This window comes from Solenopsis invicta, chromosome 8, assembly GCF_016802725.1.
Source record: "Solenopsis invicta isolate M01_SB chromosome 8, UNIL_Sinv_3.0, whole genome shotgun sequence".
NCBI lineage: Eukaryota > Metazoa > Arthropoda > Insecta > Hymenoptera > Formicidae > Solenopsis > Solenopsis invicta.
The window spans coordinates 174,489-197,500 of NC_052671.1; the positions used below are offsets into that span (position 1 = coordinate 174,489).

At 32.3% G+C, this 23,012-nt stretch overlaps 1 protein-coding gene across 14 annotated transcripts in view; it reads right to left on the reverse strand.

The window, feature by feature from the left end:
• LOC105193078 (acetylcholinesterase) overlaps positions 1-23,012 on the reverse strand; it is a 103,195-nt gene that overhangs the window by 78,182 nt on the left and 2,001 nt on the right. For 3 of the 14 annotated variants that reach the window (XM_039452848.1, XM_039452846.1, XM_039452860.1), the window contains exons 1-2: positions 21,542-21,650; positions 18,930-20,198 (exon numbers count right to left, since the gene is read on the reverse strand). In XM_039452848.1, the coding sequence (XP_039308782.1) occupies positions 18,930-20,198; positions 21,542-21,635 (1,363 nt within the window). In that variant the 5' untranslated portion in view covers positions 21,636-21,650. Of the gene's footprint in view, positions 1-18,929; positions 20,696-21,541; positions 21,655-23,012 lie in introns of those variants that run through there. The other 11 variants (XM_039452856.1, XM_039452853.1, XM_039452859.1 and 8 more) reach the window with 11 other exon arrangements.

Here is a 23,012-nt window from a genome sequence, read left to right on the forward strand (position 1 = left end):
TCTGCCTTTAGACTAAATTATAAAAATATAGCGAATTTATTGTAATTATAAAATTCAGTTAGAATCTAATTCAAATTTTATAATTAAAAAATGTTGAGTTAGAATGCATGAAAAATAAACGATTGAAACATATCTGAGCGTTCGTATGATGAAAAAGTTGGCAAAGTACAATTAAATTGAAATAACTTGACAGCGTTACATAGTTGAAAAGACTAAGGTTGCTGCAATATAGCAACTGGAATGTACTGGCAGAGCAAGTATCGATCAAGGTATGACTCACGTTGTACATAATAAATCGACTGTCGCATTTCCCTTTGCGCAAAGTGTCTTTACCATCACTCGCTACACGTGTGTAACAAAACTTTTAAGCAGATAGTCTAACGGCGAGAAAACAACTGGTTGGAAGTACGGGAAGTATGACACTGAATCGAAAAGTTATCGTTACATTGGAAAACAATAACAATAGATAACTTGATCTATTTCTCTACTAATGCACTTAAAGTGTTTGAGATCATCGAGATCAAGCCAGCAAAACTACTTACAATTTCTCATTATTATGTAAAATTATCAATAATTATTTAAACAGAAATAATATCTCTCTGTTCATTAATTTATTCCAAATAGTACGTGTGCGTGAGTGAGTGAGTGAGTGAGTGAGTGAGTGAGTGAGTGAGTGCGTGCGTGCGTGCGCGCGCGCGCGCGCGCGTTTAAAATGTTTAAATCATACGTATGTAAATAAGTAAAATGTATAAAATGTGTATAAAATGTGATAAATAAAAAATTATCAAGTATTTATATAAATTAAATGTTGTTATACTTTTGTGCGTCGCATTTTCAAGAATGGTGATTAAAAATTGTAGAAAAATATTTGCAACACACACAATCTTTCAAAGTATCGTCAAAATAGATAGGACGTACTTATACACTTTCCTCAATGCAACGTTCAATCAAACTTTCTTTTAATTCCTAAATTGAATTAATTTAATTATTATAATTGAAGAAAGATGTGTGTAATTTTCTGAATTAGTAAATTTCAAGATAAACATTGAATTAAATTGTTAACGTCCGTTGCATCAAGTTATTCACGAGTTAAATGCTACTCTAGCTCCTAAAACGTGCTATCGTATCAGCCTATACATGCAACACGTGTCTAACAGGACAATGGATAGTTCATAACGTTCCAGGTGACTTCCGCGACTTTAAAGCCGTGGGAACTAGCTTGAGAATTTATTGATTGGTTGATTAAAACATGACGGTTGAGATATGTAGGGTAAGCCGCACAACTATCGACCCCTTGACAGTTATTCGTTACCTGAACATCTGAACACCAGCGCAATGTCTTTCGTTATAAAATAAGTTTGCGTGTAACCAGTCAGAAAATCGCTAACTATCCAAATTACTGTTTTCATACTCTGCTTTGGACGGTAAAAATTGATTTTATCAAATTTATTAAACTTTAGGTTAGGTTATCAGATTAGCTGAAATTTATTATTTTTATGTCTCACAATTAGTGATTATTCTAAACATATTTAATTTTACTTTTTATTCTTGTTGTAAATATGTATTATGTATTATGTATTATGTATTATGTATTATGTATTATGTATTATGTATTATGCATTATACATTATGTGTTACGTATTATATTACATTATATTATATTTCACGTAATGCACAATATTAATTTGAATATATATTGCGTTTTATAGTACCATATATAGATTATACGTACAAATGTTGTAAGCTCTCGTCGTATCATCCAATTTATAATATTAACGTTACTTGAAACACATTTGTATGAAAATGTAAATATATCGTAAGTAAGCTAAGATAATGAGGATTCAAACGCCGATAAAACCAAATTATCAATAATTTTGCTGCTCTTAATTTATAATAGTTAGCAGTAATTAAATATTTTAATTATAGCTATCACAATTATTATAATATAATTGTTAATATTATGACACAACTAGATTATGTTGAAATAAATTAAAAAATACACATTTATTAGACAGTTAACACGATGTGTCATTTAATATCCGTAAATTATTCTATGTTTCATGATATCGACAACTTCTCTCTTCTCTCTCTCTCTCTCTCTCTCTCTCTCTCTCTCTCTCTCTCTCTCTCTCTCTCTCTCTCTCTCTCTCTCTCTCTCTCTCTCTCTCTCTCTCTCTCTCTCTCTCTCTCTCTCTCTCTCTCTCTCTCTCTCTCTCTCTCTCTCTCTCTCTCTCTCTCTCTCTCTCTCTCTCTCTCTCTCTCTCTCTCTCTCTCTCTCTCTCTCTCTCTCTCTCTCTCTCTCTCTCTCTCTCTCTCTCTCTCTCTCTCTCTCTCTCTCCTCTCTCTCTCTCTCTCTCTCTCTCTCTCTCTCTCTCTCTCTCTCTCTCTCTCTCTCTCTCTCTCTCTCTCTCTCTCTCTCTCTCTCTCTCTCTCTCTCTCTCTCTCTCTCTCTCTCTCTCTCTCTCTCTCTCTCTCTCTCTCTCTCTCTCTCTCTCTCTCTCTCTCTCTCTCTCTCTCTCTGCCTGTGCTGTGCCATGGCCTGTGTGGCGTATTTCATTTATATAGATATAGGATATGGACATATTAAACAACGTTCCACGTATACTGACCGTGTCACAGCCTTCGAAATACATGTTTCTACGAACAACTTGAAAGCTAGAGATAAGCTTTAAGAACTTTTGATTCTGAAAATATTGCTTGAACGCTTTTATATACAGAATAATGACTAATAAGATGAAGCAAGAATCAATTGGTGTAAGAAAAACATGTTTGCATATTGCAATTAGGGGCATATCATCGTTAAATGTATAAAATAAGTGTTAAAATATGCGTGTCCTCATTACAGCTTTGTATCAAAATTTTAGGCTGTCTTAAAAAAGCATAAGGTTGTTCACACCATGTTCACACCATCAATTAAGCGTAGATAAACGATAATACGATATACTATGTGAGTACGTAAATTATTGTATTATATATCATTCGATGAACACGGATTTATATCTCGGCGAATGGTTTAATAAACCGTAATAATGATTAGCCGATAATCCTCGATGATGTTCATTCCGTAATTCTTAAAACAAATCCCATATTGGAAAAGCAATTTCTATTGTATCACTTGATGCACTTGAAATAAAATATGGTGTCATTGTTAACTTTTAATTATTATGCGTGTAAGCCTTTTACACGTATACATATATGTATATTCCTTTAATGTAAACGTCAACTATGAATGACTTTTATAAAAAATACAAACTTTTTGAGACAAAAAAGTATCTCTGTGTAAAGCTGTGTATAAAGAAAAATAACGATTTTAATATATTATAAAATAAATGTGTCTTCTTCAAGCACTGCATAATAGTAATTTCAAGTGCACGATGCTAGAGAGCCTCTTTTGTACTTTGTACCTTCTCAATCTCTAAAATATGCATGTCCTCGCATCGGTAAATCGCAGGCACGACCGACGCGAAAGAACCTTTCTTTAGTTATTTAAAATTCCGCGTGACACCACCGTATGCAAATCACTCAGAGTCAGGGTGATATTACCGTCTAGAGGAAACAAAAAGGCGATAAAAAGACAAGGTTGGTGTGACTAAAAATTAAGTGCAATTTTTCCATCTTCTTATTGAGCTTCAAACAAACTATTGCGTAATACTAATCGCAAGTTATGATTGCGTAGACATATTTAATAAAGCGAAAGAAGATAATATGGCATCCATTTTCATTTTATTGAATAACTTTGTTAATAATCAATATTTTATATTAAAACTTGAACGATTGTATTCGTCAAAGTACTGTTTGACAGATAAACAATCGAAATACCTTATCGGCCGTAGCCAGATCCTAGTGCTGTTAGTTATTGTATGATTTTATACACCTCTTCGAATTCACGAAACTATGCGCCGAATAAATTTTCGGTTGAATAAGAAATAGTAATATCACATCAAGTTAAATTAAAAATCAACTTAATAATAAATGATACTAACGAGCGTCTGATGTATGTAGCAACGATACCAATGGGAAATACCATTTTCCCTTAAAAAAAGCTCTAAAGAAAAATAGCACATCAGCCAGGGATCGAACCTGGGCCTTCTCGACTTTCTCATATATATATATATATATATATATATATATATATATATATATATTAGTATTTCTATTTTAAGTATATGTTGTATCATGGCGTAATTATTTCATATTAACGGTCATTTTTAGAAAGTTCTGCATCACACTACAATTTCGACTAGATATCAGAGGATTAATATTATTCGCGCGAGATACCCGAAGGCAAACACATGGCAAGGTGCACAAAGCTCATTTGGTGCGGAAAGATCAACCGTAAATTTTCGGTTGATTTAAACGTCATTGTAAATTATTGCGTGTTTCATTGTGTTGTGATGTAGAAATGTTGCGTGACATGGTGTGTGTGTGTGTGTGTGTGTGTATTAGTACGCTACACCTGAAAATCATATGCATACAATATAAAGCAGAAAAATTACGACAGAACCTTGTTAATTCTCGTTTAATCGATCTGATCTTGTTAGATACACTTTAGCTTTCAAATTTGCAATCTCTACATGAAATAACTACATAATGTCATCTATTAAATCTATTAAAAAAATATAAATATGATACAATGATTATGGTTAACGAAACGTTAGTATATTATTTCAATACACTGCTAATTTATAAATAATATTAGCACGTACAACTAATTTAGCACTTTTATGCTCTTAATTTAAATTTTTCTAAAAATTTTATAAAAGTAACATGTTTTAATTAACTTATTTCTCATTTTATATACGTGCGCGCGCATACACGCCTATTGACACTGTACAGTAATTACAATTAAAAGTGAGCGTTTCGTATCAATATGAAAAGTATGCATGTAATTAAAACTTGGAGAGCTGTTTTCTTTCTATTTGACGTGATATGTTTTAAAATCTATCATCGTTTTAAAATTCGCACCTATTCTACGAACAATTCACATGTTCTACGAACGATTCATTCTTTGAGAAATGTTTCTCTCTTAAAGCCTCTCTTTCGGGAGGAAACAGATTGTTTGATGTTTACGTTAAATAACCCTCTAAAGAGATTAGCAAAACTCCTAATTAAAGTCATAATTTTCGTATCAGGAGTATAGTACCTCGAATGTCTCAATGAATGGCGCAATGACGCCTAAACGGACAACGAACTTTATTTCAGCTATTTGAAGATATGCTTTTCTCGATTTACATCAACTAATCATAATTTTAATAAAAAAATAACAATAAAAAATTGTTGAGCATACTATAAGTAACTATAGTTACTTTTCAAATCCCGCCATTACTGTTACCTTTACTCTTTTATAATATTTATTTTAAAATTTTGTAATGACATTACAATTTTTCATAATAGTAATAGTTGAGCCTTATGACAACCACTTTTAACAATAAAGTCGTTACTCATTAAAAAATGTTACCTTTTAACGCATTACTCTTGTGTTACTTTTATTCGTTACATAACGAGCCAACTAACGAATTACTTGTAATAGGCGTTAATTACAATTACTGTTATGAAAACTATAACATCATTACCAAATTGTTATTATAAAAAAATAAAAGTTATGGTGACTCGAGTCATTTATAACGCGTTATTTCCCCCATTCCCCCATTTCCCATTTTGAGTATAATAATTAACGATACTTTTAGTCTAAAGAAATTTAGATCAAGTTTTGTATATAGTTTTTCAAATAAAGCAGCTGTTTAAAAATTTGTTAATGAAATACAAATATTTTATAATAAAAACAGTCTAACGAAGCTCGAGAATAAAAATTTTATGTTAGAATACAAATCAATTAATTTCTTTAACACTATTTCCTCGTGTAAAGTTGAAATTTTATTTACAAAAAGGTAGCAATATTTAATTCGGCAAGTAGCTCTTGAACGCCATTGAGTGTTCTCACGTGCGATATTTGAACGCAAGTAGAACAAAGTACGTGCAGTCAGCCTGAGGAGAACGAGTAGATAGAAACGAGAGTAAGAGAAAGGAGAATCGATAAAAGATATACCAAAATATAAGCCTTCATGAGTCTTTTTTATTATGTCGATATAAAAGCTGTACTAACACATATCTACTGTGTTAATTCAACATTATACATATTTTAATATTAAACATTAAGTATTACCTTGAAAAATAAAACATTCAAATCAAAATCAATTAAGAAATTATATTATGAAGGTTATCGTTAAAATATAATTTAGGATTTATATATATATATATATATATATATATATATATGTACGAGGTGTGTTCAAAAAGTATCGCGAATTTTGTGTTTTTTCAAAAATTATTTATTTATTCATGAATATCTATTTTGTCCCCTTCAAAGTAATCCCCATGAGATATTATACACTTGTGCCAACGGTTTTTCCAATCTTCGAAGCACTTCAAAAAATCATTTTTTTTTATCTTGTTCAGCTCATCCTTCGATGCCGTCTTTATCTCGTCAAGCGTAGCGTAACGTCGTCCTTTCATGGGCCTCTTCAGTTTAGGGAACAAGAAAAAGTCACAGGGGGCCAGATCTGGGGAATACGGTGGCTGCGGCATCATTAGTGTGTTGTTTTTGGCCAAAAAGTCGCGCACAAGCAACGATGTGTGAGCAGGGGCGTTATCGTGGTGCAAAAGCCAATTTTTGTTCTTCCACAAATCCGGGCGTTTCTGGCGGATTGCTTCGCGCAAATTGCGCATAACTTGCAGGTAATATTCCTTATTGACCGTTCTACCCTGTGGCAAGAACTCATGATGCACCACGCCCCTGCAATCGAAGAAAACTGTCAGCAAAACTTTCACATTCGACCGAACTTGGCGCGCTTTTTTCGGTCTTGGTTCGTGCGGCAGCTTCCATTGAGATGATTGAGCTTTGGTTTCCACGTCATAACCATAAACCCACGATTCGTCACCAGTTATGACCCTCTGGAGCAAATTTGGGTCGTCGCGGACAGAGTCCAACATCTCATTAGCAATGTTCATGCGATGCTGTTTTTGGTCGCAATTGAGCAATTTTGGTACGAATTTCGCGGCGACCCGTCTCATGCCCAAATCATTGATAAAAATCGAATGGCACGAGCCAATCGATATGTTTAGGTCCTCAGCAACTTCTCTAACGGTGATTCGACGATTGGCCAATACCATTTTCTCCACTTCATTAATTTTTTCGTCTGTTGTTGAAGTGCTCGGGCGTCCGGCACGCTCTTCGTCGTTCACATCTTCTCGGCCTTCTGAGAACATTTTGTACCACCGATAAACGTTGCTTCGGTCCAAGGTAGCTTCTCCGTATGCCACAGTCAACATTCGGAATGCATCCGCGCACTTAATTTCGTTTTTCACACAAAATTTGATACAGGTTCTTTGATCCATTTTTTTGAATAGGTAAAAATCGAAGACGATCCAAAACACGTGCAGCTGTCAACAATTAAGTGAACATTCAAAATGGCCGAGCTTGTCGGCATAAGTGAGAGACATGAGTACCAACATAACGCCACAAAAAGATCGAAATTCGAATATACGTAACCCGCGAAAATTCAAAATTCGCGATACTTTTTGAACACACCTCGTATATATATATGTATACATATATATTACAATTACAAAAATGTATCAAAACTGAAAAAAACATGTCAATAAAAATAATAGAAAAAAATTAAATTTTTGTCTTTATTACATGTAAAATAATATATAAAGTTTAATATTACGTTCAATTGATATTTAAATATAGATTATTAGAGATTGTTGTTAAGTATAGCATTTATAAAATTTTAAAAACTATACGTCTATTAAAATTTATAGGTAAAAAAGCCTTTTTTGGATGCTACACTATGCTATGCTACACTATAAATATGGTATATCCCGGAAATGCCACTTAAGTTGGCCACGGTAGCTTTTAATAATTTAAAGCTACTCGAAATGTTGAAACAAAGCAAAACTATATTCGTGTATGAAAGATTGCTTCTGCAGTTCTTACGCGAATGTTAAAACCATATCAGAACGATGACTCGAAATCAGATTGCCGTAGAAGAAGAACGAAATAGGCAACGGAAAGTCAAGTTGTCAGACGAATAAGAAAAAAACAAAATAGAAAGTCTGCAGAAACGTAACGAAATAAAGAGCGTTCGTCTAGTAGCATATGAAAATATGCCATTTTAACGGATCGCGCAAGAGTACATTATTTGAAATACTTTCTAGAGAAATTAGAATTTTTTCCTAGAAATGGTTTTTTTTACACTTATTTGATTCATTTAATATAATGTATCACTAAAAATTAATATAATTATTAATATAATTATTATTTTTTTTTTTTTAATGTTACGGTAGATATAAATCATTTTTATAAATTTTACAAGAGAAAACAATTTTTGTACAGTAAAATTTTTTTGTTTTTTTTCTCAGAAAACAATTAAAAGATTACATTAATGCTAAACTATACAATAATAATTATTTAAAAATTTTCATAATTATAATAAATTAAATTTTGTAACAATAATCAATACATACTATGAAGTGTATAATGTAATGACAATCAACTCAGCTCTTAAACTAGAATAGTATTCATACAACACCGATTGTTGCAAAAAATTTTCAAAAAAATTTCAACATTTTATATTGATGTGCGCAACTGCATCACTTGTGAAAGAATTCTGCAAAATGTCACGTGAAACTTTACAACAGAAATATTGTACAACTAAAATCTTCTGATGTAATGTCAAATGTAATAAAAATGTTTTTATTACACGCGATAAATTTGCAAATTTGAATTTTTTTAAACTTGCTTTACTGTTTTTCTCGATTGGACGAGCAAAAATTTCTTTAATTTGCTCGCGGCGCGGCGTGTGCTGTGTTCAACGCGTCCTGTCACGCACCGTACGTTCCATGTGAAATCGTATTTACATTTATTATATTAAGCAGATTGCAAATAATAATAAAAAAACGCGTAGAATGAAAACGCTAATTCCATTTTATATATAATTTTTCTTGTAATTTTTTAATACTCGTGTGTATGTACATAATCCTCTAAATATAATAAATTAAAATATTATTTCTAAAGTGCTCTTTAAATTTTTAAAATACAAAAAAATTTACAAGAATAATATTTATTTACAGAAATCATATTTAAATTTATTACATTCAGAGAATTATATGCTCAAAGAATTATATATATATATATATATATGATCTGAGAAAGATTTCAAATTTTTTTTAATAACCTTAGCAATTTATCTGATTCAAGTGCAAGAATCGCGGATATTTTACTATCGCAGAGACATCTTGAAAATGTAACAGACATGTGTTACAGACAACCTTTACGAGATGTTTCATTTCTTCATTTAAAATATTTTCAAGACATGTTTGAATTTCAATGCTGTATGGTATAAAAAGTATGATAACGGGTGAACATCCAGATGTACAACTGCTCACTGAGCAATTGCAATCTAAATAGCAATTAAGAATGCTTGGTTGGATCGAAAGGTAAGAATTTAACTAATCAAATCTTCAAATGCTACTTATCTGAACCGAATGAACATCATGTTAAATTGACTATCAATTTATTAATGCTAATAAGCTTATCTATATAAAATTTTCTCCCTCTACATATTATCATTTATTGTGAAAAAAATATTACCTCAGCCAAAATTAAATTTTTACATTGACAAACTATTTATTTCATCTATGTATAAAAATGTACACGCAACGAAATTGTAATACATAGATAGACGCAGCAGATAGAAGGAAATATATCAACGTGTGCGTATATTATATTATATTATATATATATATATATATATATATATATATATATGTATACATATGCATACATAGATCATTCGCCATTACTATCTTCGATATAGTAACATCGAAGATTATCTTTTGAAGGGATAAAGCGTTATTTTTTATATTGCATTTTACGTACGCCAATGGCGCGTTCTATTAGCGTATCGAGTATTTTTCTTTTTTTTCCTTTTTCACGTTTTTGATCGATTCACCAGCACACGCTGTGTGACGAGTCACCAGAAACAACTTGAATTTTTTTGACGTCGACTAGCTCGATTGGATCATCTCTACCACCCGTTAGCCAGCTACCATGGCGTGGAAAGCAGAACGAAAAATTGTTGCATAAAAACTCTGCTCCGTTTACAATAGTCACGTGTTAATAAAGTTGCAGGATGGCGAGAGGATTTAGAAAAATATGCATACCGCGTTGTCCGTTGGAATTATAAAGTTTGCGCGTACGGCGAATACAAATGCTCGCAAAAGTTGACGTTGCATTTACAACAGATCCTACAAAATATACGTACAGTAGCATTAGTAACGTTAGTTTAAATTCTATAAATAGCTATTATTTATTTAATATTATTTTTAATGCAAGTTTAACTTAAATAATATGTAATAAAAGACCTTTTCTTTCTTTCTTTAATGACGTAGGAATTAATTAAAAAAAAAGAGTTTTAATATTTTTGCCTATCTATTTACCTATCGAACAGAGAAAAAGTTTTATTATTTGTCATGTTTTTCAACGAGAATCATACGAATATGAGTCATTATTATTTTCAAACACACGTACATACATGTAATACATAGAAAGAGAGACGAGGAAAAAAAAACAAAAATTTACTTAATCAAATTAGCACGAGCAATCTGTAATGTATTTTTGGTATAATTACTTTTATTTTTTATCCTACAGGCATATTCAGAACAAAGAGATTTTATGCATGAGATTTTTCGCTTTTAAAAGAAAAACAGTTCTTTTCGCTCTTATAGTGTGGTGTATTCACGGGCCGGAAACTCGAATCTTTCGCAGGTGTAATTAACCACTGTATACTTTCAGTGTAATTAAAATTAAAATTACGATATGCGTAAAGAAACTAGCAAAAGATGCAACATGTGTGCAAAAAGATATAATTAAGCGAATACTTTCAAAATATCCGTTGTGAGGTTATGACCTGCTTAATTATCCGTTGCTTAGTGCGTTGCATACATTGCGTGTGTATGTACGTAAAGAGGCAGAGTAACAAAGCAACGAGCTTTCATTTGGCAGTATACCCAAATAATTAACCAAGTATAATAATGACGAAAGCTTTGTCATCACTGCTTCAGAATTTCATATCTCGCAAGAAAAATAAAATTGTGGTAGTCGTAATTAGCAAGCAAAACGCAATTATCTTTGCTAAAAAAATATACTACGATGCTTTGTTGGTGAATTATGGCCTTGATCGCGCGTAGTGAGAATTACACGTAGTCATTTGCCTCACGACAATTAACTTTTAATTTAACAAGACTTATTTGAAAGAAATTCAAAAAATTTTACATATCGGATATCATACAGTATCTATAATACTTAAAGCATTTAATAAAATACACAAGTTGGATTAAAAGAAGTTTAAAATTGGCCAACTTTGCTCGTGAAAAGACATCTTTAAAATGCTATACAGTCGTCATTTTTTAAGTCCTTGCATTCACGAAAGAAAACCTTATTTATGTAAAAAAGCTTGGAAAATCTTTCAAAAATAATAAAATTGATTGTTTAAACGTTTTGCAAAAAAAAAACATTTTTGTTTCTATAATAAATGACAAATTTCAAAACTAATAGTGTGTTTACACTTGACACACATTGGACATTAAATACTGTAAGAAAATACGCTACTAAGAAGATCCATAAATATATAGAGTGTCCCACTTTAATCAATCCAATCGATTTTCTCCAAAATTATTGATGATGGAAAAATTTTCAAATAAAAATGAAACAGTTTGGAAAGAAACGTATTTTATTTACGTTATTTATCTTTTTTTTCAGATGGAGGGGCCAAAAAGATACAAAGATAATTGCCATTTTTTTAAAAGAATTTTTCTGATGTTCTTTATACATCTAATACAAGTCAATGGACTAGAGAGTTATTTCTTATTTAAAAATGTTATAGAGTAAATTGGACAGTTAAATAAAGAAAACATTCCAATCTCAAACCTATTTAATGTTAAGAATAAACATTGACTTAACAGATTACATTTGACTTGCAAACGAAGGCACATGTGCCGGACATGTAAATCTAACACGTTCAGTAACAACATTATGAATTTTGGTATGAAAACGCATAATTGCACAACAATGGCGATTTAACGGCCACGAGCGGGCGGCTTGCGCTTAAAACATAAAAAATTAAGTCCGCGCGTGGTTGCCGCTATCCGAATATCGTTAATCAATTAACCCGACCTTAACCCAATGATGAAACGCATTCTGAGCCTCCTTTCCGTTATTTCTATGCTTTAAAGTGGAACGTCCGTTGAACGTCAAGTGAAAATATCCAATAAAAGATGGATCGTCGTACAAAGTGTCCGTTTACGTGTCCATACAAGTGTTTGTTGTAAAGTGTAACGATAATTTGACTATATCGAGCTCGGTATTATTGAATAGCCATCGTTGATGCATGTATAATGGTCTCTTGAATTGGGATCACGAGGTAATGCAATTTGATAAAATATGCATTTACTTAAATTTTCTCTTTTTTTTCAGTAATATCAAATAATAATTTATATTGATTACAAATCTAATTACAAATTAATATAAATTTTAACAAATTTTAACAAATATTCGTTAATATGTTTATTAACATATTTGATAAATATAATAATGTTTCTTCGACAAATGAAATAAGTGAGTAAGTTACCTTAAAAAAATAAAGCAAGGCATCAATAATTTTTGAGTTTTGAGTGAGTGCTCTCTATTTAGAAAAAAAATAATATCACATTTTCCTAAATTTATACTTTTTTCATTAGTTTCTTTCGCTACGTAATACAAAACATTTTATTACAAAATTGTAATTGGTCTGTTCAACGCGCAAAATTATAAGACTATGTTATATGCTATTATAACGTAAATACTATAATTTTACACGTGAACAATAAAGCACATGAAAATAAAATCTAAACGTTATCGAGTAAAATACATTGTGCTTAAGCGAACGCATTACGATCAAAGTGTAACTATAAATCTGAAGTATCATGTAGCATATAAACTGTGAAAGGAATGAAAGTCTCAAATAAAAATTTTTCATCAACAAGAATTATACTTGATGCAACGAATGTCAAATTGTGTTGATGGACATAAGTATACAATTATACATATAGTTTCATTATAAATTACAAATCCGTATCGTCAGTTTCGTCGATACAATATATACAATATATACAACTATAATAACATGCCGTTATTCCTCGTTGCAGGGTTAATGTATTATACATATATGATATAATACATGTTTATGCATGTATGGAAAAAAAGTTGCTAAATGTGTAACATTTTAATTATTTTTCATTATATCTCTCTTGTAGAATTAATTTATATTCAAAGAAAATTGTAACTTAATGCTTCAAGTATTTATTATGGTAATGTTTAAACTTTTACTAAAAAGAAATTAATTTACTATAAGCAACATGTTGCAAAAGATGTATACACCGTTCGCCTAAATCATACCAATAAATTTCAAAAATTTTGTCGCTTTTAAAAATATCAAATTTACAAAAATTAAAATTATAAAAAATTATTATCTAATACTTATTAATAATTTAGTAAAGAAAAGGATCAAATATTCAATAAAATTAATAAATGACAATAACGAAGAATTAAGGACATCGAAATAAAACTGATTTGAATTTATTTTTACAATTGGCATTCTTATTCATACCATTTATCTTTATAATAATTACACCAAATATTACCAAATGTGAACAAAATATTCGTGCACTGAATTTTTTCTACCGATATGGCAACCCTGTAGGCTTCTATGCTGATTTGAGAATTTGCCGTCTACGGAGAAGCTTAGGAATCATCAGTGCAAATTTGATTGTATCGAGTGCATACGTATTTTTCTGTGGCAGTATTTGTGAACGCAGTTTTTTTGCGCGGTCGAAAAGTTTTAACCGAGCAGAGAAAACCAATGTTAAATTTCTTGTGAAACTCGATAAAAGCGAGCGAGAAATTCTTGAACAAAAAGACAGAATGAAGAATGGAGGAAGGTTGCCTCGCAGCAACAAAGCGTGCAAAAATCATGCAAAAATCAAAATCTTTTTTTTTTATTTTTTTTTTTTTTTTTATTCGAAGAGTGGTCCATCACAAATTTGTTCCACAGGATCAAACGGTTAATGCAACATTTTATGTGAAAGTTTTAAAACGTCTACATGAACATATGCTACATACACAACCTAAATTACGAGAGAAAAAGAACCGAATGATGACAATGCACTTTCGCACTAGGCGCTTATTTTCGCTAAAAACGACGATAATTATCATAGGACTAGCTTCTTTATTTGTCAGATTTATAATAACTTCCTGCGACTGTTTTTATTCCTAAAGTAAAATTCTTTTTTTGCACTTTGTATACATGTACATGACCGTATGAAATATTATATAAAGAAGATTTTTTCATATAAATATTGAGTGCAAAAATTCGTGTCCGATTTCAATAGATATCTTTAGGAGATTGTATGATAGCGCTATCGATTGTTATGTGTACGTGTTGTACATCTATGATAAAGTGACATATTCAATGGCTATTTGAGCAAAAGACTTGCGTGTTTTGAATAAATTTGCATTGTAAGAAAATATTAAAAATGAGCGAGAAAAAGTTGCATGCACAATGTGTTATGCTTTATGAGTATCGGAAGAACTGCCGTTAAAAGCCCAAAATGTCGATCGGGATCTTGCACCGGCAATTTGAATTGAAAAAACAGTTTACAAAATTGAAACTGTTTAGTAATTTCTATCATAACGACCGGCTATGTTTGTGATCTTCTGGCCTATATCACCTATATGATGACATTGTGCAAAATAATTCACAAATTTCAACAGAAAAGCTTGCTGAGAGAATTAACGTCAATAAATGGCCTCATTTAAAAAAGATCAATTTGCTAATGCGGCATCCATATATCGAAGCAAACAAATTGAATCGAGTTTCTGCAACTGTTTCTTTGTTTGACCGACTAAATAAAGAGTCGTTTTGGATCGATTTGTGACTGGTAATGAAAGATGGATCCCATACAATAATGAGCAACGTAAACAACGCTTAAAAACTAACAGATAAGGGTGCAGAATTTATGGTAAAAGCTAATTTGCATTTTGAAAAGGTAATGCTTTTTGTTTGTTAAGATTTAAAAAAAATAATTTATTTTGAACTTCTCCTCATCGTTTGCCAAACGATTAATTCTAACAAATACTTCAACAATTAGACAATTTAAAGATAGCAATCCACAAAAGAAGCGTTCAATATTGGCCAATTATAAGAGCATCGTTTTTCACCACAACAACACATAAAACCTTATGCTACAAAACGGATCTTGTACAAAATAAAGAAACTAAAATGAAATATTAAATTACATCCACCATATTCTCCTAATATCAAATGCAATGATCAAAACAAGTAATATTATTTAATTATTATTTGTTTTAATCATTACAAAGTTAAATTTAATTGAGAAAAAATTTACATATTTGGAAAAACTGTCAAAAACTATATATTATTTTTTCTCAATATTGACAACGTATCGATATATATATTGCACATTATGGTATGTAAAAATTTCTACATTTCTGTTGATATTGCAAGTGATGTTTTTCATTAATTATCATATGGATAAACGTTGTTGGCATGACATAAAATATTGTTGCGTTACAGTTACATTTTTTATTCTTCTTCATTTTTAATTAATATCGCCGTTATCTAATATCGTTATGGTTTCCGTACAGTTTGATTACGTCAATGTTTGAAATGACAAGTATCAAGTAGCAAGTATCTATATACAAGTAACTGTAACGCAACAATATTTTATGTCATGCCAACAACGATTATCCATATGATAATTAATGAAAAACTTCACTTGCAATATCAACAGAAATGTAGAAATTTTTACATAATTTTATATTTTACAGTTATCCGAAATATGTATACAATTTTATATACATGTATGTGATAACATCAAATTGATATCGTTATTATGAACATTTTTTCATTTCAGTATCTATCTATCGACCTGTATTTGTGCTCAATAAGTTTAGATTTTGCGCATCTTTTGTACGCAATAATTGCAATGTAAGCACAGCATTACATTTTTACTTGTTTAATTATTTAAGTAAATTATGTTTCCATTAGTATTAATAAAATGGAACGTTTGGTTTTTGATAAATAAAATGCTTTAGGAGACATGTTGATTTTGGTGATTTTTGCTCTAACGTAATTGTAGCAATATTTCATGTAATACATCACAAGAAATAGATTTTGATATAATAATCCTAATTATTCTCTGTTTCTTTTCCTCTCTTCCCCCCCCCTCTCTCTCTCTCTCTCACACACACACACACACACACACACACACACACACACACACACACACACACACACACACATTCTTGATTAAATTTCTTTATATCGGTATATGCAAAACTCTGAGAGAGAAAGAGATCTTAGCAAAAATTATACTCTTTAACAAACGTACTCTATCCTCGGTCTGTCTGTACCTGTTGCCGATATCTGGTGATATTTAAAATTCAATCCGATTTCAGCAACAGCTTCGACATTTTACCCTTGTTTCGTTCGCATTATTTAATCGATTTCATTTATCTGTTTTTAATAAATTAAAAATTATCATTGTTTAGTGCACGGAAATAAATTTGAACGACACGGAATCTCCATATCTCTTTCCCGCTTTTTTGAATTCTAGAGTGATAGTAGGGTATAAATAAAAAGAGACAGAATTGCACGTGATTATAAATAAAAGGCGGAAGAATCGCTGTCAATAGCAAAGTTTGATTAACCAATTTAGTGAAAAAGCTTAGTTATATTTTCAATTAAACTCCGCACGCACTAAACGTACGTATACGTATAATATATGCGTTTTATGCAGTTTCTGTAGACAATACCGATTTATCATCGCAGCACGGCATTTGCATGCTCCATAGATGCGCCAGCAACAGAGAATGTCAGGATAATCAAACATAAGATAACGATCCTGCATGGGAAACAATACGGTCATTAAATCAACAATAATGTTCGCGTGTAGAAAATAAAGATATACAATAGCAGTGTAGAAATTTCCAATTGGATGGCTAGAATATCGCTTATGCGATGACATAATAAATGATCAATAAGAAAAAGCACGTACTCATTTGTTAATCTGACATCCGATTAATGAAATGAACAATGAAAAATACACAATAACTGATTGTGAGATTTATATCTTGAAATTACGCAACATTTTGTACGTATATCTTTAAAAAATATAGTGTTCCTAACTGATCATGAGATGTAAATATCTGATATTGAATAAAAAATATTACTTTAATATACAGTAGTAAATAAAAATTTTTATATTTTAATTTAGATGTATATCTCGCTTGTCTATCTTTATTTCAATTAATATAATCATCGTCAAATCTTTTTTATATGATAAACCTTCTGTCTTAATTGTAAATATAACTCATGTAACTCATCTTGAATTTCAATATGAGATATTCGTTTCTCTCATAAGATAATGACGATTTCATAGTTTCAATCTAAATGAACGTCATTAATACATATATGGACAGAACATTGTGCATTGTATAAATTAAAGATAACACATCAATAATCTTCTCATCAACGAGATACATCCGAGTTAGGCCGGAGGCGCAATATGCCGTTTCATTATTGGTCATTTAATCGATACACGCCAGAACTACATACCGGTTGGTCATGACGTAAACAGATCTTTATCATTATATAACTCTATTTGGAGTGATAATAATTCAGTTTAATTATTTATATCATTGAACAAACAGGATGTGCCTCGAGCTGAGTGTCAAGACTTTGTCGATAATCTTGTGGACGTTATCAACACCACGGACGTAAACGATTACTATTGAAATAGATATAAAAATATAGAGGAATGCGTTTTATTAAATTCTACACTTTTTCCGCGTCTTATTCTTCTTTCTGTTTTACAATTTAACGAGTAGATTCAAATGTAATGGTGATACACATAATTAAATCACGAGCTTGTACTTAAATACGCAATGAATAAAACGGTTGACCAATTATAATGTGAGATGCAATTAACGGAGATTGTTGACAATAAGATTGAAATTTTATATGTGTATGTGTGTGCGCGCGCATGTATATATGTAGTGTTTAAACAACATCAATTTTTATAAATTAACATCCTGTATAAACGCTAAATAGACAATTTATTGCTGCATTGATACAGGAAAAAATTTCAAAATTATCTTCTCTTAAAGAAACTTTTGAACAAATTTTATGTGTTGCAAAAATAAAAAGTAACAATTGATTTTTAAATATTTTGAATATATCGGCATCTTACCAAATTTTATTAAATTTGGTAAATAACAAATAATAAGATAGTTTATCTCCCCCCCCCCCCGTGTAAATATAATTTTATATATTTACTAAAAATATGCAAAATATAGTATTTTCTCTATATAATGAAAAAAGTGACACGAAAAGACAATGAGACGTAGAAAAGATACATCTGAGCTTCAGAAGCTATCATATGTAAATTGAAGGATAGGGCGCTATTGAATTCTCATCCACACAGATGAAACAATCGTAACCGGAAAAGACCGCTCAACCCACTCCGGCCCATTCCGTAGGCCATGCATCAGAGAACGAGATTCCCGAGTAGAGTAGAGAAAACACATATTCTCATTCACAAAGAGTTGGGCATATAGCTGGGGCTTAACCGGCCAGCCGACCGTAAACAGCGTCGGCAGTAATTCCCTCATGAAACGACACGGCAGGGCACACACACACACACACACACACACACACACACACACACACACACACACACACACACACACACACACACTCCGGTGCCGGGTCGCGCCGCGCTACGCCGCCTAGTATCCTACCGCCTACCTTCGTTCTCGTTGTTTCCAATGAGGATCTCGGTATCTTTGAAATCCGCTTCCCTGACCAAGTCCAACGGATCCTTGGGCAGGAAGACCCCGTCGATGGTGGGCGCCGAGGGGAAGCCGAGGATGCCCCAATAACTGTTCCACTGCTGCACGGAGAGGGTTTTCGCGTCCACCGACCTCATGCAGGCCATAACTCGCGCCGGATTCTCTTGGAGCATCGTTGAGTTGCATCCGCAATCGTCCACCAGCACTCGAGCCACCTCGTTCGCTTTCTCGCCGGTCATGTAACTCCACGGAGCGTTGAGAGTGCCACTTTGAAGGATACCCCGGCGCACTAGACCTTGCGTGACCGGCGAGATGAGATGTAGGGATACCGAGCTACCACCCGCGGATTCGCCAAAGATGGTGATCAAGTCGGGATCGCCGCCAAAGACGCGCGCGTTTTCACGGAGCCATTTGAGTGCCAGGGCTTGGTCCCAGAGGCCCATGTTGCCCGGCGCCTCCTCGCTATTGGCAAAGTGCTGATTGAGGTAGAGAAAGCCAAAAGCGCCGACTCGATACTGTATCGAAGCGATGATCGCGTTACCGGCCGCCGCCATAAGGTCGGCATCGTAGACGTCGAGGGTGGCGGTGCCGCTCATGAAGCCGCCGCCGTACACCCATACCAATATCGCCATGCCGTTGTTACCGACGTTATCCGGCGATTCCTTGTGACGTAGACGCAACTTTTGCGGCACCCAGATGTTGAGATAGAGACAATCCTCGGAGATGTTGGTGTTTGGATTCCACATCTCCTCACCCTCGAAGCCAGGAAAGTATTCGTAGCGTTCTTGGTAGCAGCTATTGGGCAAGGTGGTAGCGTTCAGGATCCCATGCCAGGGCTCGATCGGCAGCGGCTTGCGAAATCGCAAAGGTCCGACCGGAGGCTTCGCGAACGGCACCCCGTAGAACGCGTGAACCTCGCGGTCGAGCACCGTGCGAGAGAAACCACGCATCAGCCCGCTGGTAGTCTCCACCACTAAAGAATCGTGACTGCTACCCCCTTCCTGTTGTTGACCACTCGCTCCGTGTTGACCATTCGCTCGCGTGATGCACGCGCTGTGTAGACTCAAGCCTAGCAGCAACAGCAGCAACGAGGACGGACAGTTCATCCATAAACTCATGATCGGACCGGATCCTAAATTTCCCTCTTTTCCTAATCGAATTGCCGAAAGATTGACGTCTTGATCGTCTTTCCCCTCTTCGAAACAAGTTTTCTTTCCTTTGTCTTCTGAATAATGGAAATAACGTGCTATTTGTCCATCGGAGCACACTCGTGTGTGGCACTACGACCCTCGCGAGCGTCTTTACGTGATATAATGAGCCCGTCGAGTTTTCACTCGACACACCCTCTCAGAGTCCTGTCAGATTTCCAAGAGAGAGAGAGAGAGAGAGAGAGAAAGAGAAACGCTCCGAGCGTTGTCTCTCGCGATATCTCTCCTTGTTACCGTCTTCGTCTAAGAAGGAGTTTCCTCTTATGCATGCGGTGCATCGGGACGATCGCGATATCGGATGGGGAATACTCCAGAAGAGTGATTCTTTGACCAAGAGTAAGGAGATTTTGAAGGATAGAGTTTCCTTAAGAATAGTCGATCTTGTTCAAGCTGCACTCAATGCACTTTGTGTGTTGCTTTTTAGCGGAGAAAAACTTTGCCACTCCGTAAAAAGACACTCTCCATATTTTTATCGCTCTCTACGTCTACATCTGATATCGGTCTAAAAAAAAAACTATCATACAATCCGCTAATATGACGAACGAATAAATGCAATTTAATGAATTTAATATTTATTAGATTATTTGATTTTTAAAAAGACTAAAGACAAACATTAATGCATTGTGCATCAAGCTAAAATAAAATGGTATTATGGTTGCGATTACGCATCTAACTTCATTTTTGTGTAATAATTTTTAAGTAGTAAAAATAAAAATATGAGTGACTCATTCTTCTCATATAGATGCTACATCACAATGTCTAATAATACTTGAACAAAGATACTGATCTATATATAATCTATGTATATTAGACATTTTAAGTAGAGGAAGGTTACCGATACCGACATACTTAACTTTTAAATCATATTTCTTAAACAAAAATTAAAAATAAAGCTTTAGAAACATAAATGCAATCAGAAATTGGCTTCTAAACGATATAGCAGATTTTACCATACATAGTAGAGAGTAATATTACGTTTTTTTTTCTATTCCTTTCATGAGTCATCTATACAAAACACAAGTAAATATATATGAGAATTTCTAGAGGCCTTTTACTTCAATGTAAAATGCTTGTATCAAATTTTTTTACAAAAAATGTTATGCTGTTTTGCAAGATACAACACATCCAAGCATAATAATAAAATAGATAGATCTCATAATGCTGGGTCTTTTATTCTATCCTTATTCTACCCTTACTTTTATTTATAGTCTGTCTTATTGATATAAACATGAAATTTTACGTTGTCCGATTTTATGTTTCAAACCTCATTATGAGAAAATTGAGAAAGAAAAAGTATAAATAAAATCATTTTAAAACGCTACAAATACATAAAATCCAATATTATCAATAATATACTCACTGTTGTTTAAACTACGCCAATTTGCCAAAAAGTATCGTAAAAATATTATTTTGTAGAAGTTATTTTTATCTAATTTTATATAGAAACAAATCATGGATATATGAATTAAAGATTTTTACTTCCTTAATTATCTAAACAGATTATATTTTTATCAATAATTTTATCAATAATTTATTAATAAAATGCAACGTTTAATTTTAAAAAAATAAAAAAGTAATGCTTTAGGAAATCTACGTCAGATTATCGAATTGGCGACTTTCTTCTATTATTGTGAAAAAATGTGCCAAATTTTTTTATTATTTTGTCAAAGAACTACACAAGTTGAACAGAAAACTTTATTCCTTCAAAATGCATTACTCTTCTTTAAAAAAATCATCTTTTCTAATTTCAGTGACGCTATTTATTTGATTTATGTTTGTTTTAAGAATAATAATGGATTAATTAAATCAAAAATTAACTTGTTTATTTATTACTGCCTGTTCGAAGATTATACCTGATCGAGAGATTATAAAGCTATTAAAATAGATTTCTCTGTTCGATCACTTGAAATATTAATGCTGAAATCGAAATGTGGGTCATACGTTAAGTTACATGTTGCAACGATAATAATTACATTGAATATTGTCTTTTCTATAAAACTTTTATAGGTTATTGAAAAATAATACCCACATAAAAGATTTAAAATTATTATAAAGCATTTCACATGGGCAATCTCTCTATCAAGAAAGAGACTCAACAAGTTAGCGAGTGGAAAGCTGGCATTTGCACGATAATACGATAATTTCTTTTTTTGATTCTCTTAGCCTTCAGAAACAAAAAAAATTTACACACACACACACACACACACACACACACATTGTCAAATTCATCAATTCACTAAAACTCAAAGTGTTTGATAAGAAATAGCTTAATGTGACAATATGAATAATTTATTATCAACTTTTTATAGAATATCAATCTTAATAAAAACGTATCACAAGTCTAAATTATTATCACACGTAATTATCTCTTGCAATTAAATGATAATTGTTTAAATGTAATTAATAACGACTGCTTTTACAAAGAGTAAATGGTTATTGAGACACATATACAGAGTTGTCGTTAATAATAATCTAAAATATTTTAAGAAATCATTCCTTACACTAAATCAAAATGAAAATCTAATACATAACCATGTATTCGAAACGGCTTAGTTTCAAAGGTATAATATCAAAGTTGAAGGAAAAATTTCGTTGCCTCCAAAAATTTGTTAAATTATTCGGAATAATCCGGAAAATAATTTCATATTCTTGGTATATAAACATATACCAAGTTTTGTCAAAATAGACTAAGTGGTTTTTAAAATTTTTGAAAGAAAACAAAATTTTTCCTTCAACTTCGACACACAGTATTTTTGAAATTGTAAGTCTTTTTGGACATATAATCATATGCAATTTCTTAAATTTATATAAGAAAATACCTCTTAAAATCT